General features: G+C 43.7%; 1 protein-coding gene across 4 annotated transcripts in view; it reads left to right on the top strand.

Annotated features, from left to right (window-relative positions):
- The window catches only part of LOC138748364 (uncharacterized), a 169,431-nt gene extending 167,637 nt beyond the window's left edge, over positions 1–1,794 (top strand). For all 4 annotated transcript variants that reach the window (XM_069908422.1, XM_069908421.1, XM_069908419.1 and 1 more), the window contains exons 19-20: positions 483–614; positions 1,585–1,794. In XM_069908422.1, the coding sequence (XP_069764523.1) occupies positions 483–614; positions 1,585–1,660 (208 nt within the window). In that variant the 3' untranslated portion in view covers positions 1,661–1,794. The remainder of the gene's footprint in view (positions 1–482; positions 615–1,584) is intronic.
- The last annotated feature ends 14,959 nt before the right edge of the window (positions 1,795–16,753 follow it).

Raw genomic sequence — 16,753 nt, 5'->3', positions numbered from 1 at the left:
AATCCGAGATCTAATGATCTCATGGCCCTCTTACTGTTGAGATCCTGTACAACACATTATGATGACATATACTGGAGGTGTTTGTAGCTATCGGAATTCTAAATATTGGGGCCTAACAATGGCATATTGCTTACCCTGGCAATGCAAGAAATTGCATTGAATGTAAGAAATAAAGTAGAATTTCAAATTCTTTATAAACATTGCAAGCTCATTTCTCTGACCATCTCACCGAAGGAAACTCTTAATATGAATGAGTTTTCATCTGGGAAAACATACTTGTGATTGTTTTTTTTGCTACAAATGGTAGGCACAGATTCTTCTGGGACTTTTGCCTAATGTAGAAATGTTTTCCATTTCATACTCAGTTGAACATAAAGATCTGAAGGGAGCATGCGCTTGTTTGTAACATAAGGCCAGCTCTTTCGAGCTCTTAAGAAATTGAATCGAATGACTGAAAGGTTTTTTTTTTATCCTTTCCTAAGTTCATTCAATTCTGAGCTGCCAAGCATTGAAATGGACAACAGGCGCTGGACAAGTCATCCCGACCACCGTGTGAGACCCAGATCAGAAGCCTCCACCCTGCCAGGCACATGCATCCTTCAGACCTCTGACAGGTGAGGAAGATCCAGTGGTGAGAAAGGTCTCGCTGTTGATTCCCACCCAGTGCCGAGGACAGCTTGTATCACAACCAATAACATGGTGATCATGCCAGCCATCCAATACGAACCTCATTTCCCTTCACTCTTCCTACAATCCTGCAAAGATTTATCCATTTTTTTTGTTAACGTGTCAATAATTTTGCATTGTTGTAATGATCCTTCATGTAAATAGACTGGTGAAGGTATTGGATCCAAGTCCTTCATTTTTCATTTGCAGATCATACACATAAATAATTTTATGACTTCCTTTATAAAAATTCACAGGATTACTGTTTTTTTTTTTCTTATTCTTTCCAGAGGTAAAACCTTCCCATAAAAGTACAATATTAAGTTATCAAATGTCCTGAATTTTCTTGATCCTCTGCAGGTAATCCCAAGTCCTTCTCAGAACTATAGTTTGTCATTCATGGCCAATCTGGGCTGTACATTCCCCATGGATTTACACTCCTTTTTATAACTGAGTGCCAAACGAACCTCAGCCATTGTAAATGGTTTGATCTTCCTGCTATTTTGACCTCTACTCACAGGGAAGTGCTCCTTCAGGGCTGACTAGCAAAATTGAACGAAACCTGGCTCTCTTTCCACCCACCATTCTTCCAATTACAGCAACCCCCCCCCTCCCCCCAAGGGAACCTCATGAAGATTCAATGGTTTATCCACCAAACGAGACTCACAAGTCATGGTGCACAACCAGCTCCAAGTTAACAGCAGTGAAAATGGCTGGGAGAGGACAATGTTTCCATCTGGGAGCACAAGGATCAGATGTTTCCCAACCTAGCCCACCTCGCCATAGTACACTCAGTAGTGGCCAGCTCTCTGCAGGATGACCACCAGACCCACAACTGTACCCGGCACTGCTCACCCGTTCAAGGACAGGAAGGTGAAAATAACTGGGTGAAGAAGTAATCTTTCTTTTCTTTTCCAGAGCTGCAACAATCCAGGACTTCATTGCATTGAACTTGTCTCAAGGAAGAGGATGCTGCAAAGGCAGCGTGCACTGACTGACACCTGGACCGTGCGAGGGAAGGCAGATCTTTAACCCGAGCAGTGCCCCAAGTTGCTGCTTGCACCTAGAGTTTGCCACTGCTGTGTGATTTCTGTAGTAACCCTCTTGATAAAAATCACTTGGCTACCAGTACTTTGTTCTGACCAATTATAGTAGCAAGGAGGGGTCTCACTGTTCAGAAATGTATGTTTAATCTTTTAGTTATGAAATAGCTCTCAGCATTCTCCTCCCACACTCAAAGCCCCAGTTGCAAAAAGTCAGCTAACATTGGTTTTCTCCGAGGACTATGCTAAAGATGTATGTGCCTCGGGCTTGACTCCATTCGTTTAAGATTAACATCAATGCAAGAGATCCCATGGTCATCTCAGACTAATTTTGTGGGAAGGAATCAAACTAAAAGCTCGTGCGTACAAATTCACCAAGAGCAGTGGGAAACAAGAAGATTGGGAAATCTTTAAAAAGCAACAAAGAACCGCGAAGTGAGCAGTATAGAGAGAAAAGGAAGACTACATGAAAAAGATTAGCACAAGATATGAAAATGGACAATAAATGTTTTTATAATTATATGAAGTGCAAAAGGGAGGTTGGTCCCTTGGAAGATGAGAAGGGGGAATTGATATTGGGTCATGAGGAAATGGCTGAGGCTTTGTGTTGGTCAGTGGAGGATATGTCTACTATGACAAAGACAGATGTTATGGATGTGGTGGGAGGTGAGGACCTGGACTGTAGGTCGAACTAAGAAAACTTGTGGGTCTAAAGATAGATAAATCCCCTGGTCCTGATGGAATGTATCTCAGAGTACTGAAAGAAATGGCAGGAGTTATAGTCAAGGCTTTGGTGACAATTTACCAAAGTTCTCTGGACTCTGGGCAGGTCCCAGTGTATTAAAGATGGTGAATATCATGGCACTATTCAAAAAAGGATGTAGGCAAAAGGCAGGGAACTCTAGGCCAGTTAGTTTAATACCTGTAGATGGGAAAATGCTCAAAGCTGTCATTTAAGAAGAAATAGCGGGGCATCTGGAGCAAAATGGATCCATTAGGCAGACGCTGCGCATGGATTCAGCAAAGGCGGGTCCTATTTGATGAACTTACAAGAGTTATTTGAGGAGTAACGATGTGGTAGATAGAGGGGTGCAAGTAGATGTTGTTTACCTGGATTTCCAGAAGGTGTTCGATAAGGTGCCACTTAAAAAGCATCCATAAGATAAGGATGCATAATGTTGGGGTGATGTATCAGCATGGACCAAGCATTGATTAACTGATAGAAAGCAGAGAGTTGGGGTACAGGGGTGTTTTTCTGGTTGCCAATCAGTAGTGAGCAGTGAGCTGCAGGGGTCGGTGCTGGGCCCGCAACTGTTCACAATATGCAGAGGATATGGAGAGTCTGTAGGGAGATTTAGATAGGTTAAGTGAGTGGGCAAGGGCGTGGCAGATGGGAGGTTGTCCACTTTGGAAGGAAGAATGGAAGATCAGATTATTATTTAAATGGCGAGCGACTGCAGCATGCTGCCACGCAGGAGGACTTGGACGTGCTTGTACATGAATCAGAAAAGGTTGGATTGTAGGTACAGCAGGTTACCAAGAAGGCAAATGGAACATTGGTCGTCATGGCTGGAGGGGTTGAATTTAGGAGCGGGTGGGGGGGGGTTCTGCTGCAACTGGACAGGGTGCTGGTGAGGGTCACACCTGGAAACGATTCAGGCAGTTCTGGTCCCCTGGACTGGCTTTGGAGGCAGTACAGAGGAGGTTCACCAGGTTGATTCCAGAGATGAGAGATTGAGCCTATAAGGAAAGATTGAGTTCCCTGGGACTCTATTCATTGGAATTTAGAAGAAACATATAAAATTATGACATAGATAGGATCATGGTAGGTATGTTGTTTCCATTGGTGGGGAGGCCAGAACTAGGGGACATGGCCTCAAGATTCAGAAGAGGAGATTTAGGATGGAGATGAGGGGGAACTACTATTCCCAGAGGGTGGGGAATCTGTGGAATTCGATGCACATTGAAGCAATGGAGGCGATCTCTGTGAATATCTTTAAGACAAGGTTGGATAGATTTTTACATAGTAAAGGAATTAAGGGATGTGGGGAAAAGGCAGGTAGGTGGAGATGAGCCTTTCATCAGATTTCACCGATCTCATTGAATGGTGGAGCAGGCTCGACGGGCTGGATGGCCGACTCCTGGTCCTAATTCTCATGTTCATATGAATGTATTTCCAGCAACAGTGGTTCAGGCAGGTACAATAGTATAAAAGGATTTTTTTAAGTGACTGTTAGACAGTTACATGGAACTGAGAAGATTGGGAAATTCAAGGCAATTGTTAGATTAGGTTATTAGCTTGACAGAATACTGTGCTCTGAAGGGTCTGTACTATGTTATAAATTTCTAAGTTGTTACGAATAGGACTGGATTTGAACCCGTGTCACTGCCTCTGTAATAACATTGTGTTATTACAGGGCCATGAAACTTTAGATGGATATGGGCCAAACACAGGCAAATATGAATAGCTCAGGTAGTCACCTTGGTTAGCATGGACAAGTTGGGCCAAAGGGCCTGTTTCCAATCTGTACAACTAGTCCTAACTGTCCTACATTTCTTCTGAGAACTGGAGTCCTACAGCTCATTGGTAAAGTACAACTAACATTGCTTCTGTAAAATACTTCAAGTGAGCCAGTGTCAGTACCCACTGTTCTTTCTTTGGCTTGGCTTCGCGGACGAAGATTTATGGAGGGGGTAAAAAAAGTCCACGTCAGCTGCAGGCTCGTTTGTGGCTGACCAGTCCGATGCGGGACAGGCAGACACGATTGCAGCGGTTGCAAGGGAAAATTGGTTGGTTGGGGTTGGGTGTTGGGTTTTTCCTCCTCTGCCTTTTGTCAGTGAGGTGGGCTCTGCGGTCTTCTTCAAAGGAGGCTGCTGCCCGCCAAACTGTGAGGCGCCAAGATGCACGGTTTGAGGCGTTATCAGCCCACTGGCGGTGGTCAATGTGGCAGGCACCAAGAGATTTCTTTAGGCAGTCCTTGTACCTTTTCTTTGGTGCACCTCTGTCACGGTGGCCAGTGGAGAGCTCGCCATATAACACGATCTTGGGAAGGCGATGGTCCTCCATTCTGGAGACGTGACCCATCCAGCGCAGCTGGACCTTCAGCAGCGTGGACTCGATGCTGTCGACCTCTGCCATCTCGAGTACCTCGACGTTAGGGGTGTGAGCGCTCCAATGGATGTTGAGGATGGAGCGGAGACAACGCTGGTGGAAGCGTTCTAGGAGCCGTAGGTGGTGCCGGTAGAGGACCCATGATTCGGAGCCGAACAGGAGTGTGGGTATGACAACGGCTCTGTATACGCTTATCTTTGTGAGGTTTTTCAGTTGGTTGTTTTTCCAGACTCTTTTGTGTAGTCTTCCAAAGGCGCTATTTGCCTTGGCGAGTCTGTTGTCTATCTCATTGTCGATCCTTGCATCTGATGAAATGGTGCAGCCGAGATAGGTAAACTGGTTGACCGTTTTGAGTTTTGTGTGCCCGATGGAGATGTGGGGGGGCTGGTAGTCATGGTGGGGAGCTGGCTGATGGAGGACCTCAGTTTTCTTCAGGCTGACTTCCAGGCCAAACATTTTGGCAGTTTCCGCAAAGCAGGACGTCAAGCGCTGAAGAGCTGGCTCTGAATGGGCAACTAAAGCGGCATCATCTGCAAAGAGTAGTTCACTGTACTGATGTTCTATTTAGCCACATCATCTACGTACATCTCAGGGACCGGACACCAGAAACACACACTATTCTAAGCTCTGTTAGAAGGGCTGTTCCAGGAGGAGAGGGACAGATTCATGGATTGACTTGCTAATGACACAAATGTTTGTGGTGTTGCGGATAGCGAGGAGAATGGTTACAGGATGACTAATATTAACCAGTTGGAAAGTTGGACGAAGTAAAGTTGGCACAGTTAGTGTAGTGATTAGTGTAATGCTGTTGCAGTGCCAGGAACCTGGGTTCAAATTTGGCACTGTGTGTAAGGAGTTTGTACATTCCTCCGGGTGTTCCGATTTCCTCCCACCTTTCAAATCGTATAGGGTTGTGGGCCAATTGGATTTAATTGACAACACGAGCTCATGGGCGAGAAGGGCTTGTTATCATGCTGTATGCGCATCTGGTAAAAGGTAGGGGCCCAGGGAGTGTCAAACAATAGGACCTTTGGGTGGTCCTTGGGCCCAACTTGTCCACACCAATCAAGTTGCATGTTCAAGCCAGTCCAGTGGTTTTCAACCTTTTTCTTTCCACTCACATCCCACTTTAAGTTATTCCTTCTGCCATCGGTGCTCTGTGATTCGTTAGGGATTGCTTAAGGTGGGGTGTGGGGGGGAAGGGAAGGTTGAGAATCACTGCTCTCGACCCAACTGTTACTAAAATATTTTGCTTGAGAAAAATTGTCATTGGCCCATTTCCTTTGGAGTTCTGAAGCCGTGCACATAACGAGTCTATGGGGTATGATTAAAACAGTGGTTTTCAAACTTTTTCTTTCCATCCACATCCCACCTTAAGTAATCCCTTACTAATCACAGAGTACAAGTGGCATAGGGAATATTTAAAGTGGTACATGAGTGAAAAGAGAAAGTTTGAGAACCACTGCTCTAACCCGTCCCCATCCATGCTCCCGTCCAAATGTCTTTTCAATGCCTTATTGTACGTGGTTCTTCCTCTTCCCTTGGAAATTTGTTTGATACACACACCTCTGTGTGACAAAACTTGCCCCTCTAGTCTCCCCTCACTTTTCTATAGACTTTTCTATACTGGGAAAATCCCCTCGTGATTTTGTATACCTCTATAAAGTCACCCCTCATCCTCCGAGATTCCAGGATAAAAGCCCCATCTTATTCAGTGATTCTTTAAAACTCAAGACATCCAGCCCCAGTGACACCTGGTGAATCGTTCTGCCCCCTTTTTAATTTAACGACATCCTTCCTACATCAAGGCAACCAGGACCACACACGAAGTTCCAAATGTGGCCCTAACAATGTTTTGTACAGCTGGAATATCCCAACGCCAGTGCTCAATGCCCTGACTGATGCTGGCATGTGTGCCAAATGCTTCTTTCACCACCCTGTCTTCCTGCATCGAGATATAGGAGCTAAGATACATGTTAAACTTAATAAAACACTGGTTAGGCCACTCCTGGGGTATTGCGTGTAGTTCTGGTCACCACACTATGGGAAGGATGTAACTGGCTGGAGAGGACATGGAGAGATTTCCCAGGAACATTGTCTGGAACAGAGGATTTCAGATTGAAGGAGAATCTGGAGCTGAGGTGTATATAATTGCAGACAATTTGGAAGGGGATAGATAGGAGAGAAAGAAATAATCTTTTTGCTTTGGTGGGGGTGGGGGTATCTGAAATAAGAGATGTGAGAAGTGTGTGGGTTCAGAGGGGCCCTTTCTCACAGAGTGGCTGGAATCTGGATTGGAGGCAGATAATCTCCCAATACTAAAGCACAAATTGCTGTGGCATTGAGGCTGTGGGTCACATATAGGGAAACGGAACTGGTGTAGGCAAGCATAATGGCAGGCATGGCCATCATGGGCCCAAAGGCTTATTTCCATGTTGCACAATTCTCAAACTCAATGTATCCAAAGCCACTTTGAGCCTCTGGCCAATGACTGCTCAGTGCAAAAAAGGAGCCCCAGGCTAGGTGTCAAGAGTACAAAAGCCCGGGGTATGCAGTGCCTCACAAACCCCTGGCCTGCTGCCCTTCGGGTATCTCCTAGCCAACTGGTGGACGATCGTGAAGTTCCCATCACTCTGTCAGACCCCACTGATGCAGAGTGGACACGAGATCTGGAGGTCCACGTAATTTAAGGTTGTCCACTCCATCTTTCTCCACACTCACTCCTGCATCTGACTTCACAAGTGGATTCTCTCCTCTCCTGCTCCACAGTATCTCAACGTTTCATCCTTTAAATACAGAAGTAATTTCAAAAATACATCATGAAGTAATACCTTTCACTTCTATAACACGTTGAGTCCACAGGATCTCCAATGTCCTTGGGTAATCACATCCGAAGATACCTGAACAGTAATGTGATGATGGCCAGGTTGTTGGAATGGCCAGGACATTGGGTCAATCTCTTCATTGAGGTGTGGGATCTATTAGGCTCCTGTGAAGTAGCAAACAGGGTCTCATCTGAAAGGAATGAGCTGCTCTCCCTCGTTACTGTGCAGACCTAGACGATGAAGAGAATTGTCCAACATGGGATGCCCCGAGCTTCAGGTCACCAACCCCCAGAGGATATGGGTCCTGCGGAGCAGCCTCCCACCCCCCAGCTCCACACCATTCCACACTCAGGCTGAGACTGGGGGCTGCAGAGCTTCAACCCTGTGGTTCCATCTCTCACCAGTGTCCCTCCCCTCCACCACAAAACTCCAGCCAGTGCTCGCCACATAGACTCTTCTCAATCTGCGAGACCAAATGCAGACAAGGTGACTATTTGGTACATCATCTGGACTCCATCTCAAGCCTCCGGTAGCACATCATTTAAACTCCCCTTTCCAGGGGCAGCACGGTTGGCGTAGCGGTTAGCGCACTGCTGTTACAGCACTAGCGATCAGGACTGGGCTTGAATCCCCTGCTCTCTGTCAGGAGAGTGTGTGTTCTCCCTGTGTCTGCATGGGTTTTCCCATGGGGACTCTGGTTTCCTCCCACTGTTCAAAATGTACCAGGGATGCAGGTTAATTGGGCGACACAGGCTGGTGGGTTAAAAAGGCCTGTTACCATGCTGTATGTCTACATTTACATTTTTAAAACATTAATTTAAAATTTAAAAAAAATGTAAAAACCAACCATGTTCCTCAGTTTTCTATACAGTCAAATGAGGAATAACACAAATGAGAATACTTTACCGTCTTCCTGGGGAGCATAGAGCCAGCCCAATGGTATGAACAGCTCATTTTCTAATTTCAAGTAATGCCCATCCATTGTGTTTGAATAGACAGTAGGTGTTGGAGTATGCCAATTGGTCGTCGAGCCAGCAACCCCATTTTTCCTTCCAGCCCTTCCCTTGATGTCACTACCTCCGTTCACATTTTCCATTCTCCCTCCACCTTTCATTACCTAGACTCATCACCCCACCACCCCTAATCGGGTTCTGTCTGCCTATCACACACAACCTGGTTTTAGAATGTACAGGCCCTTCAGCCCACAATGTTGTGCTGACCTATTTAAACCTACTCCACAGCCGTGTAATTTTTCCCAACCTCACACCCTTAACCCTCTGTTTTTTTTCTTACAGCCACATGCCTGTCTAAGAGTCTTTCAAATGTCCTGATTGTACCGGCCTCCACCACCACCCCCACCAATGCATTCCAGGCACCCACCACTCTCTGTAAAAATATAACTTCTGGCATTCCCCTAAATATTCCTCCCTCACCGTAACCAGATATTTGCTATGGTCGCCATAGGAAAAAAGTGTTGACAGTCTTCTCTATCTCAGCCCCTTGTAACTTTGTGCACCTCCATTAAGCCTCTTCCAATCCTTTGTCACTCCAAAGAGAAAAGCCCAAGCTCTGTGCATAGAATCATAGAACAATTACAGCAGAGGAACAGGGCCACATTGGCCCCTCTAGTCTGTGCCGAAACACTTCTTCTTGTCTAGTCCCACTGACCTAAACTCAGACCATACCCCTCCATACCTTTCCAATCCATGTATCTGTCCAAATTTCCCTTAAATGTTAAAATCGAGCCCACATCTACAACTTCAGCTGAAAGCTCGTTCCACACTCCCACCACTCTTTGAGCAAAGAAGTTCACCCTCATGTTTCCCCTAAACTTTTCCCCTTTCACTCTTAACCCATGTCCTCTTGTTTGAATCTCATCCACCCTCAATGGAAAAAAACCCATCTACATTTACTCTTTCTGTCCCCCTCATAATTTTAAACACCTCTAATAAATCTCCCCTCATTCTTCTATGCTCCAGGGAATAATGTCCTAACCTGTGTAACCTTTCCCTGTAACTCAGTCCCTGAAGTCTGGGCAACATCCTAGTGAATCTTCTCTGCACTCTGTCAATCTTATTGATATCCTTCCTGTAGTTAGGTGTCCAAAACTGCACACAATACTCCAAAATTGGCCTCACCAATGTCCTATACAACCACAACACAACACTCCAACTCCTGTACTCAGGACTTTGATTTGTGAAGTTCAATATGTCAAAAGCTCTCTTTACAACCCTATCCACATGTCTCACCACTTTCAAGGGAATTATATATCCGTATTCCCAGATCCCTCTGTTCTACCGCACTCCTCAGTGCCCTACCATTTACCGTGTATGTCCTTTCTTGGTTTGTCCTTCCAAAATGCAACACCTCACACTTATCTGCATTAAACTCCATCTGCCATTTTTCAGCCCATTTTTCCAGCTGGTCCAGGTCCCTCTGCAAGTTTTGAAAACCTTTGCTGTCCACAATACCTCCAATCTTTGTGTCATCTGCAAACTGCTGATCTAATTTCCCACATTATCATCCAGATCATTGATATAGACAACAAGTAACAATGGTCGCAGTACCGATCCCTGAGGCAAACCACTAGGCCTCCAGTCTGAGAAGCAATCATCCACGACCACTCTCTGTCTTCTCCCATCCAGCCATCGTTGAATCTATTTCACTACTTCACCATGAATACTGAGCATCTGAACCTTCCTGACTAACCTCCCAAACGTGACCTTGTAAATCTTGCCTCATGTGATGTTCTCAAATCCAAGCAACATCCTAGTAAATCTCCTCTATGCTCTTTCCAAAGTGTCTTCTAACCCTTTATTCCCCCCACACCCATCCATCCACCTGCCTTCCCCATGCCTCACCCCTTCTCATCTCTTTAGATTGCCCATCTGCACTCTGTAACATGCAGCAGAGTCTCAACCTAAAACATCAGCCATCCATTATCCTCCACAGATGCTGCCTGACCCACTGAGTTCCTCCAGCAGTTTATTTCAGCATCCGCATTACTTTCTGTCAAGCCACACTTGGCTCATCCCGCAGTTGGTTTCTCTGATAGACCCCTCCCAGCCTCCTCTCATCGTCAATTTTGTCAGCAATAACTCAGCAGCAACTCTTGGAATGAAAAAGTCCAGTTTAAAACAATGCAGGCAAATAGTCCAGATGAATCTACACTGGACATGTCATATTTCTAGCTAATACTTCTTCATTAGTTAATACTTCTTCATTATGTGCACGTCATGCTTTCATACAGTTTAAAATAGTTCATAGAGCTGATATGTCCGCAGGTAAACTAGCTCGCATCTTTCCTAATACAAGCTCTACTTGTGATAGATGCAATACTAATGTGGCTTCATTGTCTCATATGTTTATGTCATATACCGTGATATAGAATTTTGGAAAGATATTGTTGGATATTTTTTAAACTCTAGCAATGATTCTGGTTATTCAATCACCCCTTAACTACTCTTTTTGGAATTACAGATGTAGGTTGTTGACCTACTTCTGCAAATCGATCTGTAGCTTTTTCTACACAATGAGCTAGAAGAGCCATTTTACTTCAATGGAAAGACTTGGATTCTCCAAAATTTTTTCAATGGCTTCTCATGTTATGTCTTTCTTAAATCTAGAAAACATCAGAAGTCGCACTTTACATACAATGACTAAATTTGAAGAAACACAGAAACCCATTTATTGATCACTTCTATAACTGGCGTTATTCTAGGAATTAACTCTTCCTTTCCCGACGTAATATAATTCCTACCGTAGGTGTAGGTGTGGATCGGAGTGATGTTTTAAACTGTTTGACAGATCCTCGGGATAGGCCAATCAGTTTTTTTTAAATTATGTTTTTTTTAGTAGATTAATTGGGAGTTTTTAAATATAATATATTTATTTCTTTATCTCTGTTTTCTTTGTTAGGAGAATTATTTCTAATATGTCACATTTTCACTTTTTGGAATTTATATCTGGTACTTGTACAGACTATTTTAATTGTGATATTTCTATTCTCCTTATGCTGTATATATTATGAAATGTTGATAAAATGATTGAAAAAGAAAGAAAAACAATAGATACAGGACAAATATAGATACAGAAATAAATAAATAAATAAATAGATAGATTGCTAAATAAATAAATAGCATTTTCTACATATGAGAGTCTCGGATGGTTAGTGGGAGCAGTTCCTTGGTTGTTCAGTGTTCTCATTGCCTGTGGGAAGAACCTCTTCCTCAGCCTGGTGGTGCTGGATCTGATATTTCTTTATCTCTTCCCTCATGGGAGCAGTTGGAAGATGCTGTGTGCAGGGTGGAAGGGGTCCTCAACAATCATAGATGCCCTCTTCAGTCAACGATGATAGGCAGTGGGGGATTGGTGGTGGGGTGGGGGGGGGGGACTCCAGTGATCCTCTGTCACTCTTATGTTCCTGTTAATTGATCTCTAATCCACTTCTCTGCACCAACCATACAACACCATGATGCAGCTGGCCAGGACGCTCTCAATAGACCTTCTATAGGTCGACGTGGTGGCCATTGGCCCTGCCCACTTCAGTCTTTTCAGGAAGTGCAGTCACTGTTGCGCCTTCCTGACAAGTGAGGAGATGTGTGTCCAGAATAACTTGTTAAGTTGGCTCCAATGTACCTTTCCCTGTGGCTGCAGGAAGAGCCACATCTGCACCCACATCTCCTCCCTCACCACAATTCAGGGCCCCAGACAGTCCTTCCAAGTGAAGCAACACTTCAGTTGTGAATCTGCAGGAGTCATCTACTGCATCCATGGCTCCCACTGAAGTCTCCTCTGCATCGGAGAGACTGGACACAGACTGGGAGATCGTTTAACTGAGCACCTTCACTCTGTCCATATCAGGGATCTCCCAGTGGCCAACTATTTCAATTCTGCAAATTACCTCAGGACCCGATGTTATTTTTACTGAGTCATATTAAGGCTATAAGGCCAAAATTAAATTTAAATATTTACCAGAGTGAATTTAGCAGTTTCTAGCAATTATATTACAATATCATGGAAGTCAGAAATAAATTTAGGCATGGAGAGTTGGCATGTAGAACACTGTAGTTGTGCACCATTAGAGAAAATTACTAATAATCTGGGGGATAAATATAATGTTTCTTTGGAAAATATGGAGCCCGTATTTACAAATGTTGGTTTGAATGTATGACTGGATCTCTGAAGACCTCTTCTTGGGTAACCTCCATTAGACTTTTCTGTACAAATATTTTATGTCTTGACATTCTTCAGTTTTCTTCCTTTTCTTTTTTCTTTTTTAGAGGTGGGTTGAGTATATTTCCAAATTTAATATTTTTTTTAAAGTTCCAATTGAATGCAATGTAATTATATTGTGGTTTAAAATTGATAAAAAAGTTTTTAAAAATCCATTTCAATTCTGCACCCACTCCCACACCAACATGTCTGTCCATGGCTTCGTTCACTGTCAAACCAAGGCCACTCATAAATTGGAGGGGCAACACCTAATTTTCTGTCTTGGCCCTCTTCAACTGGGTGGTATTAACATCAACTTCTGTGGTTCCTGCTAGTCCATCCCCACTCACCCTCCCTTCCTTGTCCCTCTGTCTCCTTTCCTCCAGCTCTCCACCCCTTCCCTCTCCCCGTTTGCTTTTGTGCCCTCCCTCCCTTATCTACCTCTTGCTTGTGGGTCTGTGCTCCTCCCCCGCCCATCACTCCACCATTTTATTGAGGCACCTGCGTAGATTTTGGTCATACCTTGATGATGGGCTCAAGCCTGAAACATTGGTTAAGCATCTTTACTTTTTCTATATAAAGTATGCCGTTTGACTTGCTGAGTTTCTCCAGCGTTGTTTTTTTACTTTAACCATGGGACTGGCAGACTTTTGCGTTTTACTCCAAGGAACTTGGTGCTCCTCTCTCTCTCTCCACTCACTTGATGTGTAGTGGAGGATGGTCCTCCTGAAGTCCACGATTATCTCCTTCATCTTGTCCATGATGAGACTCAGGTCATTATTCTCGCAACAGGTTTCCACTTCTCTGCAGTGTGATCAATGTTGTTGGTGACGAGGCCAATTACTGTTGTGTCTGCCAACTTCATGACACTGTTGCAGCTGGATTTGGTGGTGCAGTCGTGGGTCAGAGGCCGATGATGCGCCCATACTCATCATGATGATGTGCTACCGAACCGCACAACTTATGGTTTTCCTGTTAGGAAGTTGAGAATCCAGAATAGAGAGGGGGTTGGAGTCCCAACAAGGACAGCCAATCTGACGTTACCTCAAAGTTTTCCAAACTGCACAGCTTTAATAGTTGGCTTGTTGTTTCCTACTTTCTCTAACCATAACATTTTGAATACATTTACACTTTTCCAATCTAATGGAAAATTAAAACCCAAGCATCAACTTTCTAACCAGCCCCTTTGTTTAAAGCCCTGGGGTGGTCCCACATTGCTCCATACATCAGTACTGGTGACTAATTTCTTTTCCCTTCCTTTCACTTTCCAACTTCCAGATATTTCTGGGATGTAACTGACAATGTCCAGAGTGATCTCTCCCCTTCTCCCCTCCCCACCTTAGTTGTGACAGAGTTCCGACTTGAAAGGCTGCCTAACCAGTTTCTCATTGTACATTCAAGATTCCAGCATCTACAGTTTGGGGTTCTTTCTTCATGCAGAGTGAAGCCTGTTTAACATCTGCCATTGCCTTGTTTTCATCTATTAATTTCCCAGACTGCCCTCTCTAGAATCAATGTTTAAACACTCAGATTCTAACACTCAATTTTTAGAGCTGCAATCCTTTCTTTCCCTCAGTCTTCATCCTTCTTTGTTATCAGGAGTGTCTACCTGCGATACCTTTTTCCAAGAAATTCAGAATGCTGGACGATTCAACCTCCATTCTTGGCATTTTGCAGCCAACAAGGTCATATCTGTTTATTTCTTTGACCATTTTGCATTCAGATAAAGAGCCCATCATTTTGTCTTTTTTACCATTTTTGCATATTCAGTGTGACCAACTGGAGGTAACACCTTCTCTCCCTTCTCCACAGGCTCAGGTAGTCGTTGAAATGTCTGTTCTGGTTCTCTCTCCACTGATGCTACTTGATCTATTGAGCACATTTTCAACTTGTCAACTCTGAACTGAAGTTCCTCAGTCTGAAGACACTGACTTTAGAAGTGGTTGTTGTGGATTCCACTGAATCTCACATCCTGCAGCTGGAACATATCCCAACCTCAGCTAATTTTTAAAAATGATTTTATTTTAAATGAGTCAAATGATACACAAATAATATAAAACATTTTCTTATCACACAATATTATATACAGAGTCTAGTATTTTTTTCCCTTCCCCAGATGTTAAAAGGCAAAGAAAAAACAAAATTAAAACTAAAACTTAAAACACACGTCTTCTGTGCCCCAACCTTAATTCACTCTCTTCGTTATTTACCTGTTGGGGCAGTTTGTACCTTAACTCACATTTCTCAAGGTTGGGGGGGGGGGGGGGTGGGTACAGATCATGCCTGCACCCCTTTGTGCCTCAGGTCTGGTTGCCACACTTCAGTGAATGTACCAGACTTCTTCCTCAAGTTAGAAGTAATCTCCTCCAGGGGAATGTAACTGCATTTCATACTTCACTGTGTAATACGAAGTTGAGAGTCGGCCTTCCAGGAAACTGCTCTACACTTCCCCACTACTGACAAAGTGATCTTCACAAAATTGATTTGGTGTTTGGATATCTAAACGGTTCTTCAATAATGTCTCCCCGAAAGAATAATTCTGGGGCTTGTGGAAATTCCACTTTTGTAATTTTTTTTGAGAATGTCCCCAGGTCTACCCAGAAGGATCTCACTTTCGTACATAATTAGGTGGAGTGGATATAGGTTCCAACCTTCACACCACATCAGAAACTCAGGTTCAAAATTTCTGACTTTGAGTTATGTTATTTTTGTTGCGTGAGGTACAGTTGATGCAGGGAATTGTACAGCACCAGCTGATATCCAGCATCGACAATCCCTGACCTGCTGTTCAGACACATGTCTTCCCATCAATTTTCATTAATCATTGCACCCAAGTCTGACTTCCATCTTTCCCCCAGAGTCTTTTTCGATAGCAATTATTATTAGGGTGATCCCCAAAAAAGATAGGGGTCCATTGAAGCTTGCCTCCTATGGGACTGTATCACTACTGAACACAAATTATAAAATTATAGCAAAAACTTTGGCCAATAGGTTGGCAAAATATTTACTGAAATTGACAAATCTGGATCAGGCTGGCTTTGTTCAAAAAAGGCAAACTGCAGATAATGTAGCAAGACTGTGTAATATGGTGCAGTCGAGAGTGGACCCAGGGGTGGCTGTATCTGGATGCCGAGAAGCCCTTCGATAGATTGGAATGGGAATTCCTGTTTAAGAAACTGGAGAAATTTGGATTGGGTCATTTATAAATGAGGTGAGATTGTCTCATAAACCCCAAGCCAAAATGATCACAAATGGACAAATATCTCTGGTGTTCCCACTGAGAAGATCTAGTAGACAGGACTGTCCTTTGCTTACATTGGCCATTGAGCAGAAACCATTCAACAGGATTATAAAGGGGTACAAGATGGACCAGGTGGAAATCAAAATCAATCTATTTGCTGATGATGTGTTAATACATTTGACAGACCTTGGAGGGTCGTTGGCCAGACTAAAGACCACACTGGAAGATTATGAGAGGGTATCGGGATTTAAAATAAATTTATAGACAAAAGTGAAATTATACCTTTCATTAAAGGAAAGGAAGCCAATTTAAGTGGGAACAGGAAATATTTGGGGATAAGAGGAGAATGATCTCCCTTTGCTGCAGAAGATAGAGGAGGACTTGAGTAGACGATGACTCTGCCATAACATTACTGGGCAGAGAGATTGTATTAGAATGAAGGTGATGCCAAGACTGTAATATCTTTTTCAAACACTGCCCATTCCATTGCCCCAGTGCTTCTTTGAGATGCTCAATGAATGTATGGAACGGGAAGGTGGCTAGAGTCTCCATGGAAAAGTTAACATGGGAATACAAATTAGGGGGTAGAAAACTGCAAGACCTCATTTTATTTTTAAAAAATGTTCACACCTTTGATCTTACCAAAGTCCCC

The sequence above is a fragment of the Narcine bancroftii genome, chromosome 13 (genome assembly GCF_036971445.1).
Source record: "Narcine bancroftii isolate sNarBan1 chromosome 13, sNarBan1.hap1, whole genome shotgun sequence".
Taxonomy (NCBI): Eukaryota; Metazoa; Chordata; class Chondrichthyes; order Torpediniformes; family Narcinidae; genus Narcine; species Narcine bancroftii.
The sequence above is the reverse complement of the archived record's forward strand: the minus strand, read 5'-3'. Positions and strand labels throughout refer to the sequence as shown.